The sequence below is a fragment of the Nicotiana tabacum genome, chromosome 6 (assembly GCF_000715075.1).
Source record: "Nicotiana tabacum cultivar K326 chromosome 6, ASM71507v2, whole genome shotgun sequence".
NCBI lineage: Eukaryota > Viridiplantae > Streptophyta > Magnoliopsida > Solanales > Solanaceae > Nicotiana > Nicotiana tabacum.
Genome location: NC_134085.1, coordinates 184,204,156 through 184,225,536, shown reverse-complemented (window position 1 = coordinate 184,225,536; position 21,381 = coordinate 184,204,156). Strand labels below are relative to the sequence as shown.

The following is a 21,381-nucleotide window of genomic DNA, read 5'->3' as shown; positions in this document are numbered from 1 at the left end:
ATAGCAGTTCAACGTTCAGGATCGATAATGTTAATCATACTCTACGAAATCTATTATAGAAGAAATTAAATTGTACTTAGATGATAAGGAGTGATATATAAAGTTATATGTTTACCTGTTAAAGGCGTTATGAACCATGGCATGGAGCATGCATAGTTAACCAACAACTTACCGTCAAACCAAAAGTTATGCTGTGTAAGAGAGAATAGAAATACAATATATCAACAATCTGCTTTGACATGAATTGCACGCAGCTACAATCCCTCAATTTTAGGCACCTATGACCTGCTTAAACAAACAATCAACATACGACTCTACTATATGAAGCAATTTAAGGATGAATTTAGCTAACATAAGACTATCAAAAAAAAAGGGCAGCCCGGTGAACTAAACTCCTGCTATGCGCGGGTCCGGGGAAGGACCGGACCACAAGGGTCTATTGTACGCAGCCTTACCCAGCATTTCTGCAAGAGGTTGTTCCCACGGAAAAAATAAATAAAGAGGGAAAGAGCAAGTACCATACAAAGAAGAATAAACAACCATAAATTTATAGTGTCCAGAATACATCAAACACTTTGTATGACAATGAGCTGACTGACATATGTTCGACTCCTCCTAAATAAAGGCACTCAAGTCATACACCATCTTTTTCCTTGATATTTTTCAAGTCATATACCATTTGAGTGCATCCCAAATGAGAATAGATATCTTCCTTTGTTTCACAGAGAATAAAGGTCTCCCAGGATCTAGCATAAGTTATGTCCTTGTAACTTGGCAGGATAGCTCTCAATCAGGAAAATAGACTAACCAAATGATCAAAGCAATGATTGGAATAACTACAACAAGAAAATCCTGTCAAGTAATAGAAATAGCAAAAGAATGAAACAATTCTAGCAACTATATGAGCGACTAGGATGACCTTTTCCATCAAAGGACGATCATGATTCTCACAAGAAAATTATGTTAAACGAATGATAAATGGGTACAGTTTTACGCTTTTATCACCTATCAAATAATTTTGCCACCTCTAAATGCAAATCATCAGAATTGACTATCTTTTACTTTTTGATCCTGAATGGAACCGATCATGGAGGGGTCTGGGTGCCCTCTGCTCTCTGTCATATCCTCTCACAGTCATATATCCTGCAAAAAGATACAAGATCGGAAACATAAGACAATTTTTTCCTTCAGCAAGAAAGTACTGTTTCTTGTAATTTTTATTCATCTAAACATAAGGTGATTGTGAATTACGGTCATGATATTACTTGCCTTGTTACGAAACTTACCATCATCAAATCAAACATAAAAGATGAACAGGGCTAATATGCTTGTGGAAATGCCTTTTCACTGTCATTGGAGTATAATATTTGGCCCGACGTTGTATACTAAAGACATGATACTGTATTTTTTCCAACATTTCTCTATCACCTAGTTCGTAGGCAAGATATCCTAGTCATTTCATTATGTATTTCCAAGATTTCCACAATAATAGAAACTTATATATTGTGAAATCCATTTTAGCCAAGATTTCCTTTCAATTTTCACTAGACTTCTGACAATTCTTAGTAATTCTATTTAATATATCAAGTTCAGAAGAGATATGAAGGTGTAGAACCTCACAAAATAGCCACACTTTTTCCAATTTTGTATATACAGAAGAGATGTGCCATACCTCTCCAAAAGCAATATTGAATGTCTTCTGTTGACATGCCTGGTTTGAATTATGAGTAATATCAGCTTTTATGAAGCCAAGTCTTGATAAAACATGACCAGATCAAAGTGAAATATTACAAGCAACAGAATATTTTCTACCTTTAAAAATGGTCGTAACTGAAGTTCCACACAATAAAGTTCTTCGTCTCAAATGCCATATTGACGTCCTCGGAACAGGAATTGGGTTTTTGCTTGACTCATGATCAGCAAAAACCTGGTGTACAAGAAAAATATTTGTGAGGCTGACTGTAACACAATGAAGTAGTGACTATGCAGCAACAAAGAGGAGTTCATGGGGAAACAATATCACAATATGAGTACCTCATTAACTTGAAAGTACGTTCCATTAAGTGGAAAACTTCCCCTGTTCGCCGTCCGACATGGTATCTGTATAATCATGGTAGTATGTCTCATATCCAAATGAAGAATCTCTTAGGAAACAATCTGAAGTAATGTTCATGATGAACTTACCAAAATAGTTCCATAAACTATCTGATCATATTGGGAGGAACTTGGACTGCCTGAACATATCTCTGCATCACGTCTTTCTAGTTCCTCTTATAGTTAAAAAAAATAGTTAGTTTGAACTACGTCAGGAGAGATGCATTATTAGGAGATGACATTCATAGTAAGCATCCACCAATACTTCTTTACCTGTTCGGCAGATGGCAAGAAGGTAAGGGCAGGGGTCATCAGGCTCCCGTTCCTCAAACTGTAAAGTAGTAGACATTAATGCATGTAGTTGCATAAAAAAATTGACATATTAAGATGTATAAGAAATTACCCCACTCAAAAGAGGATGTGAATCTGGAAGCTCATACCTGCAACCGAATGAGGAATTGTTAGCTTTTATGAAACTTTCTAGATATTTTCTCACATAAGAAATATAAGTATCAAGACTTAGTAATATGCTGCCTGATGAAAATTTTGATGTCAAAAACATCAAACCCTGTCATAGTTATAATCAGCCAAATGCTGTATGCCAAAAGCTTAAGCAAATAACAACTGCATGTGTTCAATTTAACATACTATTTGCTCGTGTTATAAGCATAAGGTTCTGTTACTTGAAATACTTGCTATACGCAAAAAAGATGGAATTATTACTTACACTAAGTGCTCAGTCCTTAGTCGACTCTCATACTTCAGTTTACGAGCAGGATGTGAAGCAGACACTGGATTCAAAAGAACCAAGGCTTTTGACACTTCTTCATCTCGATTCAATGTACTGATCTCATCAACAATGTTCAACACACTTTCTTGAAACTCTTTAGTGTTGGACTTGTTGATAAAGTTCAAGACATTTTCTCGAAACTCTTCAGTGTTGAGTCGGATGGTAGGTATCTCCTGCTCATGCTCCACCTCATAAGGAAAGTCTTCAATGTCTCGTTCCAGTGATTCTAGAGGTTTGTGCTCCGGAGATGCTGGCATTTCTATGATAGGCTCACAATCTTGATTCTGGAACCCGGACTCCAAGAAGCTTCTGCTAGAAAGGGACAAAGCTGGTGACGGCAGACACATGTTTGGGACTTCATCAACTCTAACAGGCTGCTTAACGGTGACCACTCCTTTCTGCTGTGGTCCTGGGAGGCGAAGCCTAGAACTGCATAGTGCAAATTTATAAATATTCTGATGCACGAGGATGAATTTGACAAGGTTTCCTGGAATATGAAGTATTCATTGTTTGGAGAATCATTTTGTTGCACCTGAGGTTATTCAGGTATATAGGTTTTTCTACCAACACCAAACAGGAAGTAACCAACTAGTGATACTTCTTTACCAAATTTTCTTCTCTTCTTTTCCTATCTTGTCTCCTTCTATTTTCTTTACCTATGGGAATTGTTAATACTTCAGATATTTTCGTATACTAAACAGGCCTAGATATCAATTGCATCAAAAAAAAATTGTTTATTTTATAGTTGGGTAGTAATCCGATGCGAACCTTGCAAATGCACTTGCAAAGTGTCTGCAGTCGGCTCTCATTGGGCAGGCATTACAGTTTGGACTTCTCTTCGTACAGAAAACCTGTGTGATATTGAAGAAAACTCCCCCTGTTAGTGCTCTCTGAAGAAATAATATAGCTAATCAAACTCTGCTCTCATTGACGGTTGAGTGTAAATCTGACCTTTCCAAATGTGATCATGTGATAATGCAGTTCATATCTGCCACACGTACCAAACTTAATGAGCATAAGATTTTCCGGAACAAATTTTCGGTTACTTAGAATTAAAGGTAACAAGCAAATCCATTAACACGAAAACACTAAAGAAAGTGGAAATTCATTACAGTGTTAGCAGATCAAGGTTGCAAAGACGTGGCCAAAGGTACTTTTGTATGTCACTCTCCAGGGGGTACCTAATTGGAACGAAAATCAACACTTAATATACACTAGCTCAACCTTAGCAACACTAAATAGAATTTATTCAATTAAAACCTCTCCAGAAGATGCATCTGGATGCCATCAGGTAATGGTTGCAAAGGGACCCATCCTAGACGTACTGCTATTCGAGCAACATTTATGTCAACCTTGTGAGCAAAAAATGAGAAAATAAGAAAAACACAGAATGTTGAGATTCCTAAGGCCAAAAAAAGTGGACAAAAACTCCCTGCTGAAAACTTACAGGAAAAGCAAGATTCCGAAGTGTCAAAAGTCGAACACAATCCACACTCTTCGGTCCAATCCCATCTATGCTCAACAAGTATTCTCTGAACAGAAGCAGAGTAATAAAACAATGCTCGACAACATCTTAACTTTAAATATCACAATGACCATAATTTTGAGTAAATAATTTACGTTCTTACTTCACTTTATCTCGTGGGACATCTCTTAACCACTCAAGGTCAATGCTTCCATGATCTTTAACCAATCGATTAAGAAAATTCTGAAAAGATTAAATCACCAACCGATTGATTAAAAGAACACCAATGTAAGCAGATCAATCAATCAACTATGCCCTACTCTAAGTGTGGTACACATAGATTATAAATAAAATGAGAGAACTGAAACCACTACAGTGTACCTTGATCTTTGCAGCAAGAACATTACCCTGTCCTCGACCTTTGATTGGCTCAAAAATCTTTTCAACATCTGCATGTCTAACGGCTTCCCAATTGACAGAATCCCTATTTCTTTCGGTAAGAACACCGGATCTACCAGTAGAATAGGTCTTCCTCAATTCATCCCAATCAATTTCTTTTTTTGGGAATTCATCTTTCTTTCTCGATATTGTCTTGGGCAAATTGACCGCTTCATTTCCTAAATCACCACTCTTAGCGGAGATTATCACTTCTGAACTGCAAGAAATGGCTGTAACCTGACTTCCACAAGTATGCTCAGCTATAATTTTCTCTTCTCGAGTTCCATCCGATCTCTCATTTATGTAGTCACCACTGTTAGCGGAGATTATCACTTCTGAGCTGCATGAAGTGACTGTAACCTGACTTCCACAAGCATCCTCTCGAGTTCCATCCAATCTCTCATTAATGCAGTCACCACTGTTAGCAGAGATTATCACTTCTGAACTGCAAGAAGTGGCTGTAACCTGACTTCCACAAGTATCCTTAGATCTATTTTTTTCCTCTCGAATTCCATCCAATCTCTCATTTATGCAGTCACCACTGTTAGCGGAGATTATCACTTCTGAGCTGCATGAAGCGACTGTAACCTGACTTCCACAAGTATCCTCAGCTCTAATTTTTTCCTCTCGAATTCCATCCAATCTCTCATTTATACAGTCACCACACTTAGTGGAGATTATCACTTCTGAGCTGCAAGAAGTGACTGTAACCTGACTTCCACAAGTATCCTCTCGAGTTCCATCCAATCTCTCATTTATGCAGTCACCACTCTCAGTGGAGATTATCACTTCTGAGCTGCAAGAAGTGACTGTAACCTGACTTCCACAAGTATCCTCAGCTATGTTTTTTTCCTCTCGAGTTCCATCCAATCTCTCATTCATGCAGTCCCCCACATGAGGTAAGTGGCTATATGATGTAGGCAAATTTTCTGATGTATGTATATCATCTACAAAAGATAATTCATCTAAACTTGACCTACATATGGACATTGCACTTCGAGAAGAGCCAGCAAACCCAGGATCATTCTGATTGGCACAAACTTCTCTTTCAAATGAATCTCGCATTCCCTCTCCTATCATAAAAGGTTGTCCTTGCGGGGTAGTCATTTCTTGCTTATTTTGCGGTGGGAATGCTGAAGCAAGAAGCATGAAGGCATTGCTGCATAGTGGGTGCAATAAGATTATTTAGACTCCAGGAATGAAAAAAATTGGGCATGTAATACAATGAAGTTTACCTTGAAAGATTATCTGATACATTTTGTGTTAGGTAAACGCCAACCACAGAGTCTACCACGGACCCTTTCCATTGGGAAAAGCGCCTATCACCTGGAAGTTTCCTTTTAGCATGAAAGTTAAAGCATCAAACTACTTGTAAGACAGAAAAGTTTAAGATGTACCTAAGACAAGACGCATGCGGGCAATGAATGATGCCGCCCTTCCTTGAAATATTTTTCTTTGCTCCTCCCACCATATCTCCTTCTCTTTATCCAGGTCTTCATCAATTTCACCTTCATTTTCTATAAGTAGTCTCCACACTCGCAGTGACTCCGTATCAATATCAACCTTGGGCAGTTTTGGTCTCAAGGGTTTATACTTTCCCTTGTGAACAGTTATTGGACCAAAAGGATTCCACAAGACAAGCTGGCCAGCTTTATTACTGGTTTTTTTCTTACTGATCGCTATTCTTTTTCTATAGGTTCTCTGATCGCAGATTCTTATATTCTCTAACCTCTGAATAAGTGATGCAACCAAGGATTCCAAGTCCGTTGAACCTGCAAAATTGTATCAATATATACATTACAATTATTACAATAAGTGAGAAAAGGATAAATGCAGGTCAGAAGTAGATTACTCTGTGATCTGGACCACAGATTTTCATGCCGTAGGCATTCTTGAATTTCATTGCAAGCTGATTTATCTGTTCTACGCCACAGATCTTCATGTCGTGGGCATTCTCGAATTTCATTGCAAGCTGATTTATCTGTTCTAGGCCACAGCTCTTCATGTCGTGGGCATTCTCGAATTTCATTGCAAGCTGATTTATCTCTTCTAGGCCACAGATCTTCATGTGGTGGGCATTCTTGGATTTCATTGCAAGCTGATTTATCTGTTCTAGGCCATATATCTTCATGTTGTTGGCATTCCTGAATTTCATTGCGAGCTGATTTATCTGTTTTAGGCCACAAATATTCATGTTGTGGGCATCCTTGAATTTCACGGCAAGCTGATTTATCTATAAAAGGTTCAATCCTGTTAATTGCACTTATTTCTGATGTAAGGCAGAGGGAATCTAGAATAGCAGTTGATCTTTCACTATTTTTAGATCTTTTCCTTTTGGACATGACTAGTGGAGGCAAAGTTAAGGCAAGACTTAAAGGTTCTAGATCTGTGTTTTCTTCCCCATAAGCAGACTTGGTCCTCTTAGGATGGATAGATCTCTTCCTCCGAGACTTCACTATAGGGGACAAGCCAAACACACAATCAAAAGATTCTGGATCAGCCATTGCAGCTCTAATTTGATATTCGGTAGGTAGAACCTCTCCAACAAAATGTGATTTTAAGTTTACATTCTGCTCCAAGTTCACAGTTGAAAACCATATCTTTTTAGTACCACTGGCAGTTTTAGAACTTCTCCTTGTAGCTCTCTTGGCAATTATAAAACAACTCTTTTTAGCTCTCTTGGCAATTTTAAAACGCTTTTTTGTAGCTCTCTTTGCACCAAATCTTCCATACCTCCTCTTTGCACTGGAAGGCACTTTGCACCTCATATCAGTATTCAATACATTCTGGCCTTTGTCTACATGATGAGCATTCAAAAAATTGAAAAACACAAGTGCTTTTCTCCTTTTTGTCCTCCTTTTCTTGCATATTATTGGAAAATGCCAACCAGTCTGGTCCGCAGCTCCTCGGTCATTCTGGTAGAGATTAGCTTCATCTCCTATAAAAGATATAGTACCAATGTCACCTCTTGTCCTTCTTTTATAAACTTTTGGAAAATGATGCTGAGAACCACTTTGATCTGGGGCTTCATGGTCATTTGGGTAGATATCAGCTTCATTTCCTGCCAAAGACAAGGTACCGATGTTTCTTCTTCTCCTCCTTCCATAAACTTTCAGAAAACGATCCCGACAACTAATTTGGTCCGTCGTTCCATGGTCATTCTGGTAGATACCAGCTTCATTTCTTGGCAAGGACATCATACCTGTTTTACTTTTGGTCCTCCTTTTATAAACGTTCAGAATATGATGCTGACAGGTTCTTTGGTCAATTTGGCAGATACTAGCTTCATTTTCTGCCAAAGACATGGTGCCAATGTTAATTCTTCGAAAAGTGAGATCAGTTCCAAGAATTCTTTGAGAAGTAAAAGACTTACAACAAAAGAATAGTCATACAATGGAATTTGGTTACCTCGGTTGGGCTGCGAAGTTGACTCTGCCTCTAATTTATGTTCTAAGCCAGTGGTGCTAATATCATAACCGTCATGTAAATTAGCTTTCAACAGGCTAGCACGTGTGACATGGCTGCTTTCATCTTTTGCCAGAACAATCAAGTTCGGAATCAGTGACTCCTTGTCTACATTTGTAGCACAGTTGACATCAGTTTCAACTGCTTGCTCGTTAACACCGTCCAGTCTATTTGTCAAGAATTTGTTGCAACTATGTGTTACATGATCTCTGATCACTTCTGCAGCTCTCTCGGAAATAACATCATTCTCAATTTCCAAATTAAAATCTAGAGCTCGTCTGCATGACTTCACATCATGCCCAAGATCTACATGAATATTATGCTCCATTTCCGGCTGAGGAGTTGAAACCTTTAGGACTAGAGATTCAGGAATAGTTCCTGGAGTCTTTCTGTTAGGTGCTTGCATATCACTATCTCCTGATAAATCATCTGAGACTTTGTCACAGTCCTTTCTTAGTTTACTCTTTGTCCTAGCACTTGCCTTTAAGTTAACTGGTTTTGGAGTCAAAGGCTTTATCTTAGGCTTTGGAGTCTTTTTGGGCTTGCTTTCATCAAAGATTTTTGGTGTGTGTTTTTTCAATCTAGGTTTCTTCCTTGGTCTGTCATTCAGGTCAAAGCTACCACCCTGTTTCTTCCTGGGATAACCCTTCTGGATAGGAGTTGAAGGAAACATGGAAGCTGATCTAGAATCACAATCCAGTTTTCCACTTTGGACTTTGATCCTCCCTTCAATCACAGCAGAAACCTCCTCATCCTTTTTTAGGCTGTTATCTGCAAAAAGAAATTTGGACGCTCAACATTTAAAACATTTGAACTTACTAGAAATTTGGACATGGATTAGTTGACAGTGATTTTGTTGGTGCCCTTTCTTTTGAAAAATTACATCAATTACATTTAAGTACATCAAAAACAGGTAGCTCATTATAATTCCAACAATAATACAAGGGAAAAAAAAAAAGGAAAACTAAGAAGAATTTAATTAAGCATCAAGGAATCAAAATTGAGCCACTAAGTGCAGCATTATCGTGTATTCTACCATTCTAATACCAATCTTCCAGTGGTTATTGTAATGAATGCTTTGCAGTGTTGTCATGTATTCTACCATTCTAACACTAATCTTCCAGTGGTTATTGTAACGAATGGTAGCATGAGGTTCTTCCATCCTTATATTTTAGTCCTACATTTTTTGTTAATTTCAGTAGCAGCAGCAGCAGCAGCAGCAACAACAACAACAACAACAACATCATCAACAACAACAACAACAACACGACCCAGTAAAATTCCACAAGTGGGGCATGGAGAGGGTAGTGTGTACGCAGACCTTACCCCTACCCCAATGGGGCAGAGAGGTTGTTTCCGATAGATCCTCAGCTTTTTACGGAAAAGACGAGAAGAGACAATATATCAGTACCGTCAACAGAAACTTTGCTAGATAGTTCATCATTAGGCTTTTACTTCTCGTTTAGACTGAGCATCGTAAAGCATGACTTGAGTGAAAACTAATCTTTTCTCTCTTCCTTATTCTTACTGTTTTCCTTCTTTTCTATCTGCATGGCTTATTTGGGATTAGCTTCAGCTGTATTAATTGCTTCAGTCATACATTCAACTACGATCGCTAAGTTCCATTAACTATTCGGCAATCTAAAAGAATTACTCTCAAATGTTGCTATAATAGATGCCGCAGTTACTTAAAACAACATTGGATGGAAAGTTTACTAAACTACTCAACAAATTACATCATTGTTAGTTACATGAAATGACCAAAAAGCATCATTATATAAAGTGTTACTTATACATTGAGAAGGTTATACAAAAACTGTTGGATATTTGCAGAAAAGGAGCTTGCATATACTTGGAAAAAAAGTGTTCCATAATCTATTGATGCAACCATCACGCAGAAACAAAATACACAGGATCAATTTCTTATAATAATTATTGAAAAATCCAACCTACTGAAACTGTGATACTAAAATTACAGTAAAAAAATATTTGTACAATGAGGTCACTTTAATGATAATTAACCGTTATAATAGGTAAAGCTATACTGATCCTATAAAAATATCAACAGTGTCAGTGTATATAACTTACCTGAACTACTTATGGACGAAACTTTGTTGAAACCAGCAATATTAGAGTTAAATTCTGGTGTTGCTAACATGCACTTGTCGGGTGTTATTGGTGCCCATGAAACTGCTTTCTGCAACTGTTCCTGCGCAGCATTGCCCAGTTCCATCTCTACTTCTTCTCCTATTTCAATTACATGAAAAACACAAGAAAAATCATCAGGATTAAAAACCTAAAAACAGTAACGGAAATTAAACTAGCAATTGAATAAGAGATCGAAGTCAAAAAAAAAAAGGAAGAAACTTTAACCAAATTGCTTTTCGCAAAGTTAAATTTGTTTTTACCCACAGATAAATGTGTAACTAGAAACAGGTTCTATGAAATTTTAACTTACCTGTGAAAACTCCAGCTGGAAAACTGCCTAGAAGGAAGAGAAAAGCATCGCACAGAATTCCTAAAATTGATTCCCACAGCAGAAACAGGGACTGTATGTAAAAGTGGTGGTGTATGAGAGAGGTGGAGGAATGGGGCAGTAAAAAGGGTAAAGAGAGGTAGGGTTAAAAGAATTTGACTTCTACCATAATAGTACAACGTATGACGAATTGTGATTCTTATAACTGTAAATCCTGAAATTAAGTTGACTTAACCAACTGCTTCCTAACGATAAAAATTTACTATAAACATTTATTGCTTGATTATATTCTTACTTTAATTTTAAAATTATGTGATTTAATTTGAGGTAAACAACTGATAAACTAAGTATTTACCCTTAATACCTCTTCTCTTTTTTATTATTTTTTCCCAATTCGACATACTGATCGGTAATAATGAAATATATTTTTCCATAATAAGTTGATTAAATAAGTACTTTACATGATTATATGTAGTTCAAAATTTTTGTACCTGCATTATTTTGGCTCATATAGTGCTTTTCCTCTTTTCAGAGACCAGCCTAAACGATTTTTGGAGTTAAATTAATTTAATTTAATATTCCACATTAAAAAATGCACACATTTCATTTAAAGAATTCAATCAAAGATTTCTTTCAAATTATTCTCATAATTCAAAAAAAGAATTAAATAATGAAATGTATAACCAATTATTCTACTGATCTTACATATTGAGTAATATTTTGTTTTTTAAAGGGAAAATTATACAGTATAACCGTTTCAAAAAATAATAGCTGATAAAAAATATTTCTTTGTACATTAATACATAATATACATGTATATTCAGACAAAATATAGGAGGAAGCACCTTTGGGGGCTCAGAGGGATAAAACCACAAATAATCCAACTGGAATGAAGGAATGAAAAACCCTTTTTGCGGGTAATAAAATTGCGGCAAGGGGCATGAATTTGAGCTTTATTGCCTCAATTGTGAAGGATGGGGAGAAAACTATTGAACTAAACAAGGAGGAAATAAAAAGAGAAAATGCTAAGTGGAGGCAAGCATTGATACTGTATGTGGTTGGTGATACCCCAACTATTGGAGTTCTTGAGAGGTTTATTTCGGTGCATTGGAACTTTTCCTCGAAACCAAAAGTGTTCTATCACAATGATGGGTAATTTGTAGTAAGGTTTAATTGTATTGGAGCTCTTGAGAGGTTTATTTCAGCGCATTGGAACTTTGCTTCGAAACCAAAAGTGTTCTATCACAATGATGGGTAATTTGTAGTGAGGTTCAATTGCATGAACGACATGGATGATGTACTTTACTCAAGTCTATACACAATCAGCAATAAGCCAATAATTATAAAGCTACGGACAGCTGAGTTTGATTTTCAGGCTGAAGTCCTACAAACTGTTCCAATATGGGCTAAACTCCCCAACCTTCCCCTAAGCTGTTGGGGAATGGATTCTCTGAGCAGAATTAGAAGTGGGTTAGGGGTTCCTCTATATGTTGATGAATGCACAACAAAAGTGGAACAGATTTCGCATGCTAGGATCTTGATTGAAATGGATGTTTCCAGAGAACTACCAGCTATGTTCAAGGTGTTAGATCCAAATGGGAGGATATTTGAACAAGAAGTAGAGTATGATTGGGTACCAGCATACTGACCTCATTGCTTGTAAGTTGGACATATGTGTAAACCAGTGCAAAAACATCCTCCAGCAACAGGTCCAAAGATAAGGAATACAAACCAAAAGCAAGCTTGGATAAAGAAGCCTGAGAAGACTGTGGATACACGGGTGGAAGCTACAAAAGGTGATCAACTAATACAAGTAGTGAAGTTAACCCATGCCACAAAGGATTCCAATCCAGCAGGGAAACCAACAACAGATCAATGGCAACTTGCAAGGAGAAATTTTTCTATGAAAGGAGTTCAGAATGTAGCTAAGCAGGTGGTGAATGTGTCAAATGGATTTAGTCCTCTTGGTGAGCATTATTCTCAGCACCTGGTGCGTAACCGTTTTGATGAGGGGAACAGAGGTCAGAGTAGTTGTAGTAAGGATCCTAGGGATTCAATCACTCCTTTTATCCTAACATGAATCTCATAACTTGGAATGTGAGAGGCTTGAACAAGACCTATAAGCAAAAGGAGTTCAGGTCGTTTATAAAGAATAACAATGTAGCAATTATAGTTGTTCTTGATCATAGGGTGAAAGAGCAAAATACCGCTAAAATAATTAGAAAAATTTCTAGAGGTTGGGGCTAGTACCATAACTATAACTTTAGCAATAGAGGTAGAATTTGGATCCTATAGGATCCAAACTAAATTAATTATAGTATGGTCAGTATGTGTGATCAATACATACATGGGGTGGTGACCATTCAGAGGCTGAATTTGATGTTCAATTTTACTGCCATTTATGAATTGCATACCATTGAGGACAGGAGGAAGATGTGGGATGATTTGAGATCACTGAACCATCTACAACTAGAGCCCTGGTTAGTCATGGGTGATTTTAATATCATCCTACATGTAGAGGATAGACATTGTGGAGCACCAGTTCAAGAGATGGGGATTAGAGATTTTAATGATTACCTATTGGATACTAGTATGAATAAAATAAGATACATTGGTAGGTGGTTTACATGGACGAATAGCCATGTATTCAGTAAAATTGATAGGGCCTTAGTCAGTGCTGAGTGGATGATCAGGTTCCCTCAAAAAGAGGTTATTGTCATGGACCCAAATCTTTCTGATCATTCTCCTTTATGTATAAAATTGGATGAGGAGATCTTTCAGGGGCCAAGAACTTTTAGATTTCTAAATTGCATAGCTGAGCACAATGATTTCCTGAAAGTTGTTAATGATGCGTGGCAAATACCTATGAGAGGAGGTTGGATGGATAGTGTGTGGATGAGGCTGAAAGGTATGAAAGAGGGGCTGAAGCAGATCAATACAAAGGAATTTAGAGGGGTAGATATGATAATCAAGACCTTGAGGCAACAACTCACAGAGGTGCTAGTACAAATGAGGAGCCATAAGCACACCCCAACTTTCTTTGAATAGGAAAAAGATATCAAAATAGCTGGAGAAGTGGGATACCATAGAGGAAAACATCTTTAGGCAAAAGTCATGTGTTCAGTGGTTAAAATTGGAGGATTCAAATAATGTTTTTTTTCTTGGCAAACATGAAGAATAGGGTGACCCAAAATAAGATCAGGAATTTGATCAATGTAGATGGTGTTTTACTACAGACTCAAGAAGCCATTACTGAGGAAATTACTATATTTTACAAAAATTTATTGGGCTTAGCAGCGGCTCACTTGCCAGCTATCAATCCAAGTGTTATGAAGGAAGGTAGTATCTTGGATAGACAACACCAACTTTATCTTATAGCACCAGTCACCAATGGTGAGGTGGTTTAAGCTCTGAAGGGTATAAATGATTTAAAGGCATCGGGGTGCGATGGTTACAATGCTTTGTTCTTCAAAAGAGCTTGGCATTATTAAAGTTGTTTTGGAGTTTTTTTCATCAGGTTGCATGCATGAACATGTAAATTGCACCACTACTACTCTCATACCTAAAATAAAGAACCTTTCAAGAGTATTGGAGTTCAGACCGATTTCATGTTACATCATACTCTACAAGTTGATCTCGAAGATTATAACACACAGATTACAACAAGTCATGGAGATGTTAGTTGATTCTAGCCAGTCTGCATTTGTGCCGGGAAGAGTGATTACTGACAACATTATCATGAGTCACGAATTGGTTAAAGGGTACGGAAAGAAAGGAATCTCGCCTAGATGTATGTTGAAGATTGATATGAGGAAAGCATACAACTCGGTGGAATGGCCTTTTCTGGAGCAAATTCTTACTAGCTTAAACTTTCCAGCAATATTTGTCAGATGGATAATGGTATGTGTTAGTACTGTTTCCTACTCAATTATTATCAATGGTGTACCTACTGCCCGATTCAAATCAAAGAAAGGGCTCAGGCAAGGGGATCCTTTGTCACCGTTTTTATTTGTTTTGGATATGGAATATTTGAACAGGCGATTGAAGACTTTGAGAAGGCAACCTGATTTTAATTTCTATCTGAAATGTGAGAAGCTGAATATAACCCATCTTGGGTTTGTAGATGATTTATTATTTTTCTGTAGAGGAGACCCTATATCGGTTAGAAGGATGTTTGACTATTTTTAAGAGTTCTCCATAACCTCTAGTTTGTCTGCGAATGCTGAGAAAAGCTCCATTTATTTTGGAGGAGTATGTAGATAAGATCAAACTGCTATCTTGCAGACCTTAGGGTTCTTACAAGGGGAGTTGCCTTTCAGGTATTTGGGGATCCCACTGAGTACCAAAAAGACTAATGTGATGCAATTCAAACCATTGTTGGACATGATGCTTAGCAAAATCACATCATGGACTGTAAAATTCTTATCTTATGCTGGACGAGTGCAGGTGATAAAATTTGTATTATTTTCTATACAAATCTTTTGGTCGCAAGTTTTTGTCCTACCAAAGAAAGTCGTGCAATTGATTGAATCATTGTATAGAAGGTTCATGTGGACTGCTGGAGATGACATATCAAAGAAAGCATTAATTGCTTAGGACCGACTATGCTATCCAAAATCTGCTGGGGGTCTAGGACGACTTGATATATATGGTTGGAATAGAGATACCATATGCAAACATTTATGGAATGTGTGTGGGAAAAAGGACAAGCTTTGGATTCGATGGGTTCATGCCTACTACATCAAGTAAGGTAGGATATGGGATGAAAGGTTGATAAAGCTTCATGGGTGGTAAAAAAGATTTTGCATACAAAAACAGTATTTGAGCAAGCTAGATATAATAAAGATCAGGTAACTCAAATAACTATTTTCTCCACAAAAGAAGTGTACTGCAAGATTAGAGGGGACTTCCAAAAAAGTCGGTTGGAAGAGACTAATTTGCGACAATCCTGGGTCACCAAGGTGAGTCTTCATTCTTTACATTGCTGTCCATAGAACTACTTACCAAAGATAGGGTCGCAAAGTGGAGGCATGTTGATGACTTGAAATGCGCTATGTGCAATAATGAAGATGAATCTATTGATCACCTGTTTTTCATTGACATTACTCTGCTACCATCTGGGACAAGATATAGATGTGGCAAGGGATTTATAGAAAGTCCATGGGGTGGCAGGAGAAGCTCTATTGGGCTGTGAGGTATGGGCAGGAGAAATCTACTGATGCAACTCTATATAGACTGACGTTGGCTTGCTGTTTATATCGTGTATGGCATGAGAGGAATACAAGATTGTTCCAACATAAGTGACGAACTGCTGAGATGCTGGAAAGGCAAGTTATTAAATATGTTCATTGTAGAGGAGCGAAGGTACCTAAATTGAATAGGAAGTTGGATAGTCTGAATTTTTACCCTTAGTATTGGGTAATAGTTGTCTTAGCGTGTAGGAGATGTAGTGATGGTTGTTGGCTTGGAACTGCATGTCCAAGTCTGCAATTTTTTTTATTTTATATATATATATATCAACTTAGCGGGAGCTAAGAATAAAATTAGAGCTTCGTGCTGATAACATGTAATAAAATAAAAGTAATGCAGTAAAATGTAAATAAGAAGAGATAGAAAGAAGGGAGAAGTGTTTTCTTCTTTCACTTTGGTGTATTTTTCCATTGCAATTACATGGCCTTTTATAGGTATAAAAAGTAAAGATGATGGACATAAAGTAAGAAATTTAATCTTTAAGTTATTCACAACATGGGCATCCAATATAATATCCAATGTAGTATCCAAAGTAGTATCCAATGTACAAACTATTCATAACACTCCCCTTTGGATGTCCATGTAAGATAATGTGCCTTATTAAAAACTTACAAAAAAAAAATATTGGGATGTACATAGTTATTTATAATATGCATTGCTTGCTGTCTCATTAAAAACTTTACCAGGAAAACCCAGTGGGACAAAACCTTAGTTAAGTAAAAGAGTGCAGCGTGTAGTTACTCCACCTGATGAAAAATCACTTAATGTCTCGAAGACGACGCATTCCAATCTTATATATCAGCTTTTCAAATATTGAGGTTGGTAACGCCTTAGTGAATAGATCAGCCAAATTATCACTTGAACGAACTTGTTGTACATCTATTTCACCATTCTTCTGAAGATCATGAGTGAAAAAAGAATTTCGGTGAAATGTGTTTTGTTCTATCTCCTTTGATATATCCTCCTTTCCATTGAGTTATGCATGCAGCATTGTCTTCATACAATATTATTGAAATATTCTCTTTCGAAAAAAACCCACATGTTTGCTGAATGTGTTGAGTTATAGATCTTAACCAAACACATTCTCGACTTGCTTCGTGAATGGCTATTATCTCTGCATGATTTGAAGAAGTAGCAACCATAGTTTGTTTTGTCGAACACCATGATATGGCTGTACCTCCACTTGTAACTAAATAGCTTGTCTGAGATCGACCTTTGTGTGGATCAGACAATGGATTTATTTGAATAAAATAAACCCATATCAATGGTCCCTTGAAGGTATCTGAATATATGTTTAATACCATTCCAGTGTCTTTGTGTTGGCGAAGTACTAAATCTTGCCATAAGCTTACTGAGAAAGCTATATCTGGTCGGGAATTATTGGCAAGATACATTAATGCCCCAATTGCACTAAGATATGGTACTTCGGCACCACGAAGCTCTTCATCATTTTCATGAGGTCGGAATGGATCTTTCTTTATATCAAGTGATCTCACAACCATCGGGGTACTCAATAGATGTGTTTTATCCATATAGAATCACTTTAAAATCTTTTTGGTGTATGTTGATTGATGGACAAATATTCCATCTTTCATATACTTAATTTGTAGACCAAGACAAAATTTTGTCTTTCCAAGATCTTTCATTTCAAATTCTTTCTTCAAACAGTCTACTGTTTTTGGAAGCTCTCCAGGAGTTCCAATGATATTTAAATCATCAACATACACGACGATTATAACAAATTCAGATCCAGACCTTTTTATAAAGACACAAGGACAAATTGGATCATTCTTGTAGCCTTCTTTCAACAGGTATTCACTCAGACGATTGTACCACATACGACCTGATTGTTTCAATCCGTATAAAGATTTCTGAAGCTTTATTGAACAAGTTTCTCGAAAACTTTTATATGCTTCTGGCACTTTAAATCCCTCAGATACTTTCATAAAAATTTCGTTGTCTAATGATCCATACAAATAGGCTATAACAACATCCATTAGATGCATATCAAGTTTTTCTTGCACTGCCATATTTATGAGATACTTAAAGGTGATAGCATCCACTACAGGAGAATATGTTTCCATATAATCAATTCCAGGCCTTTGGGAAAACCCTTGTACTACAAGTCGCGCTTTATATCTAATGACTTTATTTTTATTATTTTGTTTTCGCACAAAAACCCATTTATATCCTACTGGATTTATGTCTTCAGGTGTTCGAACTATAGGTCCGAAGACTTCACGTTTTCCAAGTGAAGTTAACTCTGCCTGGATAGTGTCTTTCCATTTTGGCCAATCATTTCTCTGTCTACATTCATTGACAGATTTTGGTTCAAGATCCTCATCTTGTTGCATTATTTCAACAGCAACATTATAAGCAAAAATGTTATCGATAACAATATTATTTCGGTTCCATCTTTTCCCGGTTGAGACATAACTTATTGATATCTCTTCATTTTTATTATTTTCAGGTATCTGGACCTTTCCTAAGGTCTTATCATTTGTTACGTCTTGGGGCTCTTCTTGAGCCACTACCTCTGTGTTATGTTCACTTTGATCACTTGCTCCTTTTCTTCTTCGAGGATTTTTATCTTTAGAACCGATTGGTCTACCACGTTTCAAGCATGGCTTAGACTCATTTGCTTTAATTAATTGTCCTGCCGGGATATCAACTCGAATTGGAGCATTAACAGTTGGAATATGTGACTTAGTCACCCTTGGTAGGTTAGTGAATACATCTGGCAATTGATTTGCAATATTTTGTAAATGAATAATCTTTTGAACCTCTTTTCCACATTGATTTGTTCGAGGATATAAATGAGACAGTGACAATGCATTCCAATCTATCTTCTTTTCCAGCTGCTTATTTTCTCCCCCTAATGTTGGATATACTGATTCATCAAAATGGCAATCAGAAAATCTTGCCGTAAATAAATCTCCAGTCATCGGCTCTAGATATTTTATAATAGAAGGAGACTCATATCCAACATATATCCCCAACCTTCTTTGAGGACCCATCTTTGTGCGTTGTGGTGGAGCAATTGGAACATATATCGCACAACCAAAGATCCTAAGATGGGAAATATTTGGCTCCTGACCAAAAGCCAATTGCAATGGGGAGACTTTATGATAACTTGTGGGCCTTATCCGCACAAGTGCTGCTGCGTGCAAAATAGCATGACCCCATACTGAAATGGGAAGTTTTGTTCTCATAAGCATTGGTCTAGCAATTAATTGGAGGCGTTTGATCAATGATTCTGTTAGACCATTTTGTGTATGAACATGAGCAACCGGATGCTCAATTGTTATCCCAGTTGAAATACAATAATCATTAAAGGCTTGGGATGTAAACTCACCAGCATTATCAAGACGAATTGTCTTAATTGCATAATCTGGAAATTGTGCTCTTAGCTTTATTATTTGAGCCAACAATCTCGCAAATGCCATATTGCGAGTTGATAGTAAGCACACATGTGACCATCTTGTAGATGCATCTACCAAAACCATATAATATTTGAATGGTCCACATGGAGGGTGAATGAGCCCACATATATCACCCTGTATACGTTCCAGAAATGTAGGGGATTCCATCCTAACTTTAATAGTTGATGGTCTAATAATTAATTTTCCTTGAGAACATGCAGCACAAGAGAATTCCTTAAATTGAAGAATCTTCTGATTCTTCATTGCATGTCCATGTGAATTCTCAATTATTTTACGCATCATATTAGAACCAGGATGGCCCAACCGGTCATGCCAAATAATAAAATTATCTTGATTAGTAAACTTCTCGTTTACTATGGCATGTGTTTCAATCCTGCTAATACTTGTGTAGTATAAGCCGGAGGAAAGAGCAGGTAACATTTCAAGCACATATTTCTTACCGGACATTATTGTAGTAATATAAAGATATTTAATCTTTTCATCATTTGTAGTCTCAATATGATAGCCATTTTGGCGAATATCTTTGAAACTTAATAAGTTTCTTTGAGATTTACTACAATATAGTGCTTCATCAATAGCCAAATTTGTTCCTCCTGGTAGTAATAAATTGGCTCTTCCAGAACCTTCAATTAATCTTGTACTACCGGATATTGTATTGATATTCGCTTCTTTCATTACCAAATGAGAGAAATATCTCTTATCTTTTAAAATAGCGTGTGTTGTAGCACTATCCAGAAGACATATATCATCTTTATTAATCTTGAGTCCAACTGAAGATTGGGAAATTTTCATATTCTTCATAAAAAAAACAAATAATACATCATAAGAAATATGAAAGACAAGCGGGAAAAAAAACATTAAGAAATACATTAGGAATGTAGAAACTAGCAACACATAATGCATTAGGAAAATACACTCAAGAAAAATAAACTAGTTGCAAACATAAAAATAACAACTTTTATAGCTTCATTCCCCAGTAAGATGATTAGTTCTTCAGTCAATATCCTCAAAGAAGTCTCCAACTTCTAAATGAGTAATATTTGTTAGGCCTTCGAAATCATCATCTTTATATGCAAGATGTGCCTTAGAATCATATTTATTTGAGGGACCTGCTTCATCATCATTATTTTGAAAGGTCAAGTGTGTCTCCACATTATTTTCTTTTTTCTTGAGGGAGACTTGATAAAGTTTGACAAAATGTTCTGGCGTACGACAAATGTGTGCCCAATGACCTCTCATACCACATCGGTGACACATACTAGCTTTACCTTTTGAATGATTAATTTGAGAACCCTTATTGTTCTCCAATTTATTTCCACCACAATGACGATAATTGTTTCGCCCCCTGCCACGTCCACGTTTACGACCATGTCCACGACCACGGTAATTATTTTGTTTTCTTTCAAACTTATCATATGTTGCTACAACATTCACTTCCGGAAATGGAGCTGAGCCAGTGGGACGAGCTTCATGATTTTTCATTAATAGAGTATTATTCTGCTCAGCCACAAGTAGGCATGTGATTAACTCAGAATATTTCTTAAAATCTTTTTCACGGTATTGTTGTTGTAGCACCACATTTGAAGCGTGAAAAGTAGAAAATATTTTTTCCAATAAGTCCTCATCTGTGATAGTGTCTCCACATAATTTTAATAGAGAACTTACTTTAAAGATAGCAGAATTATACTCACTTACGGTTTTAAAGTCTTGCAACCTTAAATGTATCCACTCATACTGAGCTTTCGGTAATACCGTAAGTTTTAGGTGGTCATATCGATCCTTCAAATTAATCCATAATTCAAGTGGATCTTTTACGGTTAAATATTCAGTTTTCAACCCTTAATGTAGATGATGACGAAGGAAAATCATGGCCTTCGCTTTATCCTGATTTGATGCTTCATTTCCTTGTATAATAGTATTTCCAAGACCTTTAGCGTCAAGGTGAATTTCAGCATCAAGA

The 21,381-nt window shown here is 36.8% G+C and overlaps 2 protein-coding genes across 4 annotated transcripts; one reads left to right on the top strand and one right to left on the bottom strand.

The window, feature by feature from the left end:
• Positions 1–532: 532 nt before the first annotated feature.
• LOC142182137 (protein ROS1A-like) lies at positions 533–10,981 on the bottom strand. Of its 3 annotated transcripts, XM_075256113.1 has the most exons (22): positions 10,711–10,981; positions 10,341–10,499; positions 8,196–9,023; positions 6,640–8,079; positions 6,185–6,559; positions 6,023–6,113; positions 4,731–5,946; positions 4,513–4,592; positions 4,332–4,416; positions 4,145–4,236; positions 3,997–4,065; positions 3,836–3,872; positions 3,653–3,735; positions 2,822–3,313; positions 2,498–2,534; positions 2,368–2,425; positions 2,185–2,270; positions 2,035–2,100; positions 1,813–1,927; positions 1,673–1,711; positions 1,006–1,143; positions 793–836 (listed from the first exon to the last, which is right to left on the bottom strand). In XM_075256113.1, the coding sequence occupies exons 2-21, from the start codon at positions 10,483–10,485 to the stop codon at positions 1,052–1,054; spliced, it is 5,526 nt and encodes a 1,841-aa protein (XP_075112214.1). In that variant the 5' UTR covers positions 10,486–10,499; positions 10,711–10,981; the 3' UTR covers positions 793–836; positions 1,006–1,051. The 3 variants fall into 3 exon arrangements, with proteins under 3 accessions (XP_075112213.1, XP_075112215.1, XP_075112214.1); XM_075256112.1 differs by having other exon boundaries at positions 533–1,143; XM_075256114.1 differs by having other exon boundaries at positions 533–1,143; positions 2,185–2,261.
• Positions 10,982–13,056: 2,075 nt separating this feature from the next.
• LOC142182223 (uncharacterized) lies at positions 13,057–13,776 on the top strand. Its single transcript, XM_075256325.1, has one exon. It carries the CDS (start codon positions 13,057–13,059, stop codon positions 13,774–13,776), a length of 720 nt encoding a protein of 239 aa, XP_075112426.1.
• Positions 13,777–21,381: the final 7,605 nt, after the last annotated feature.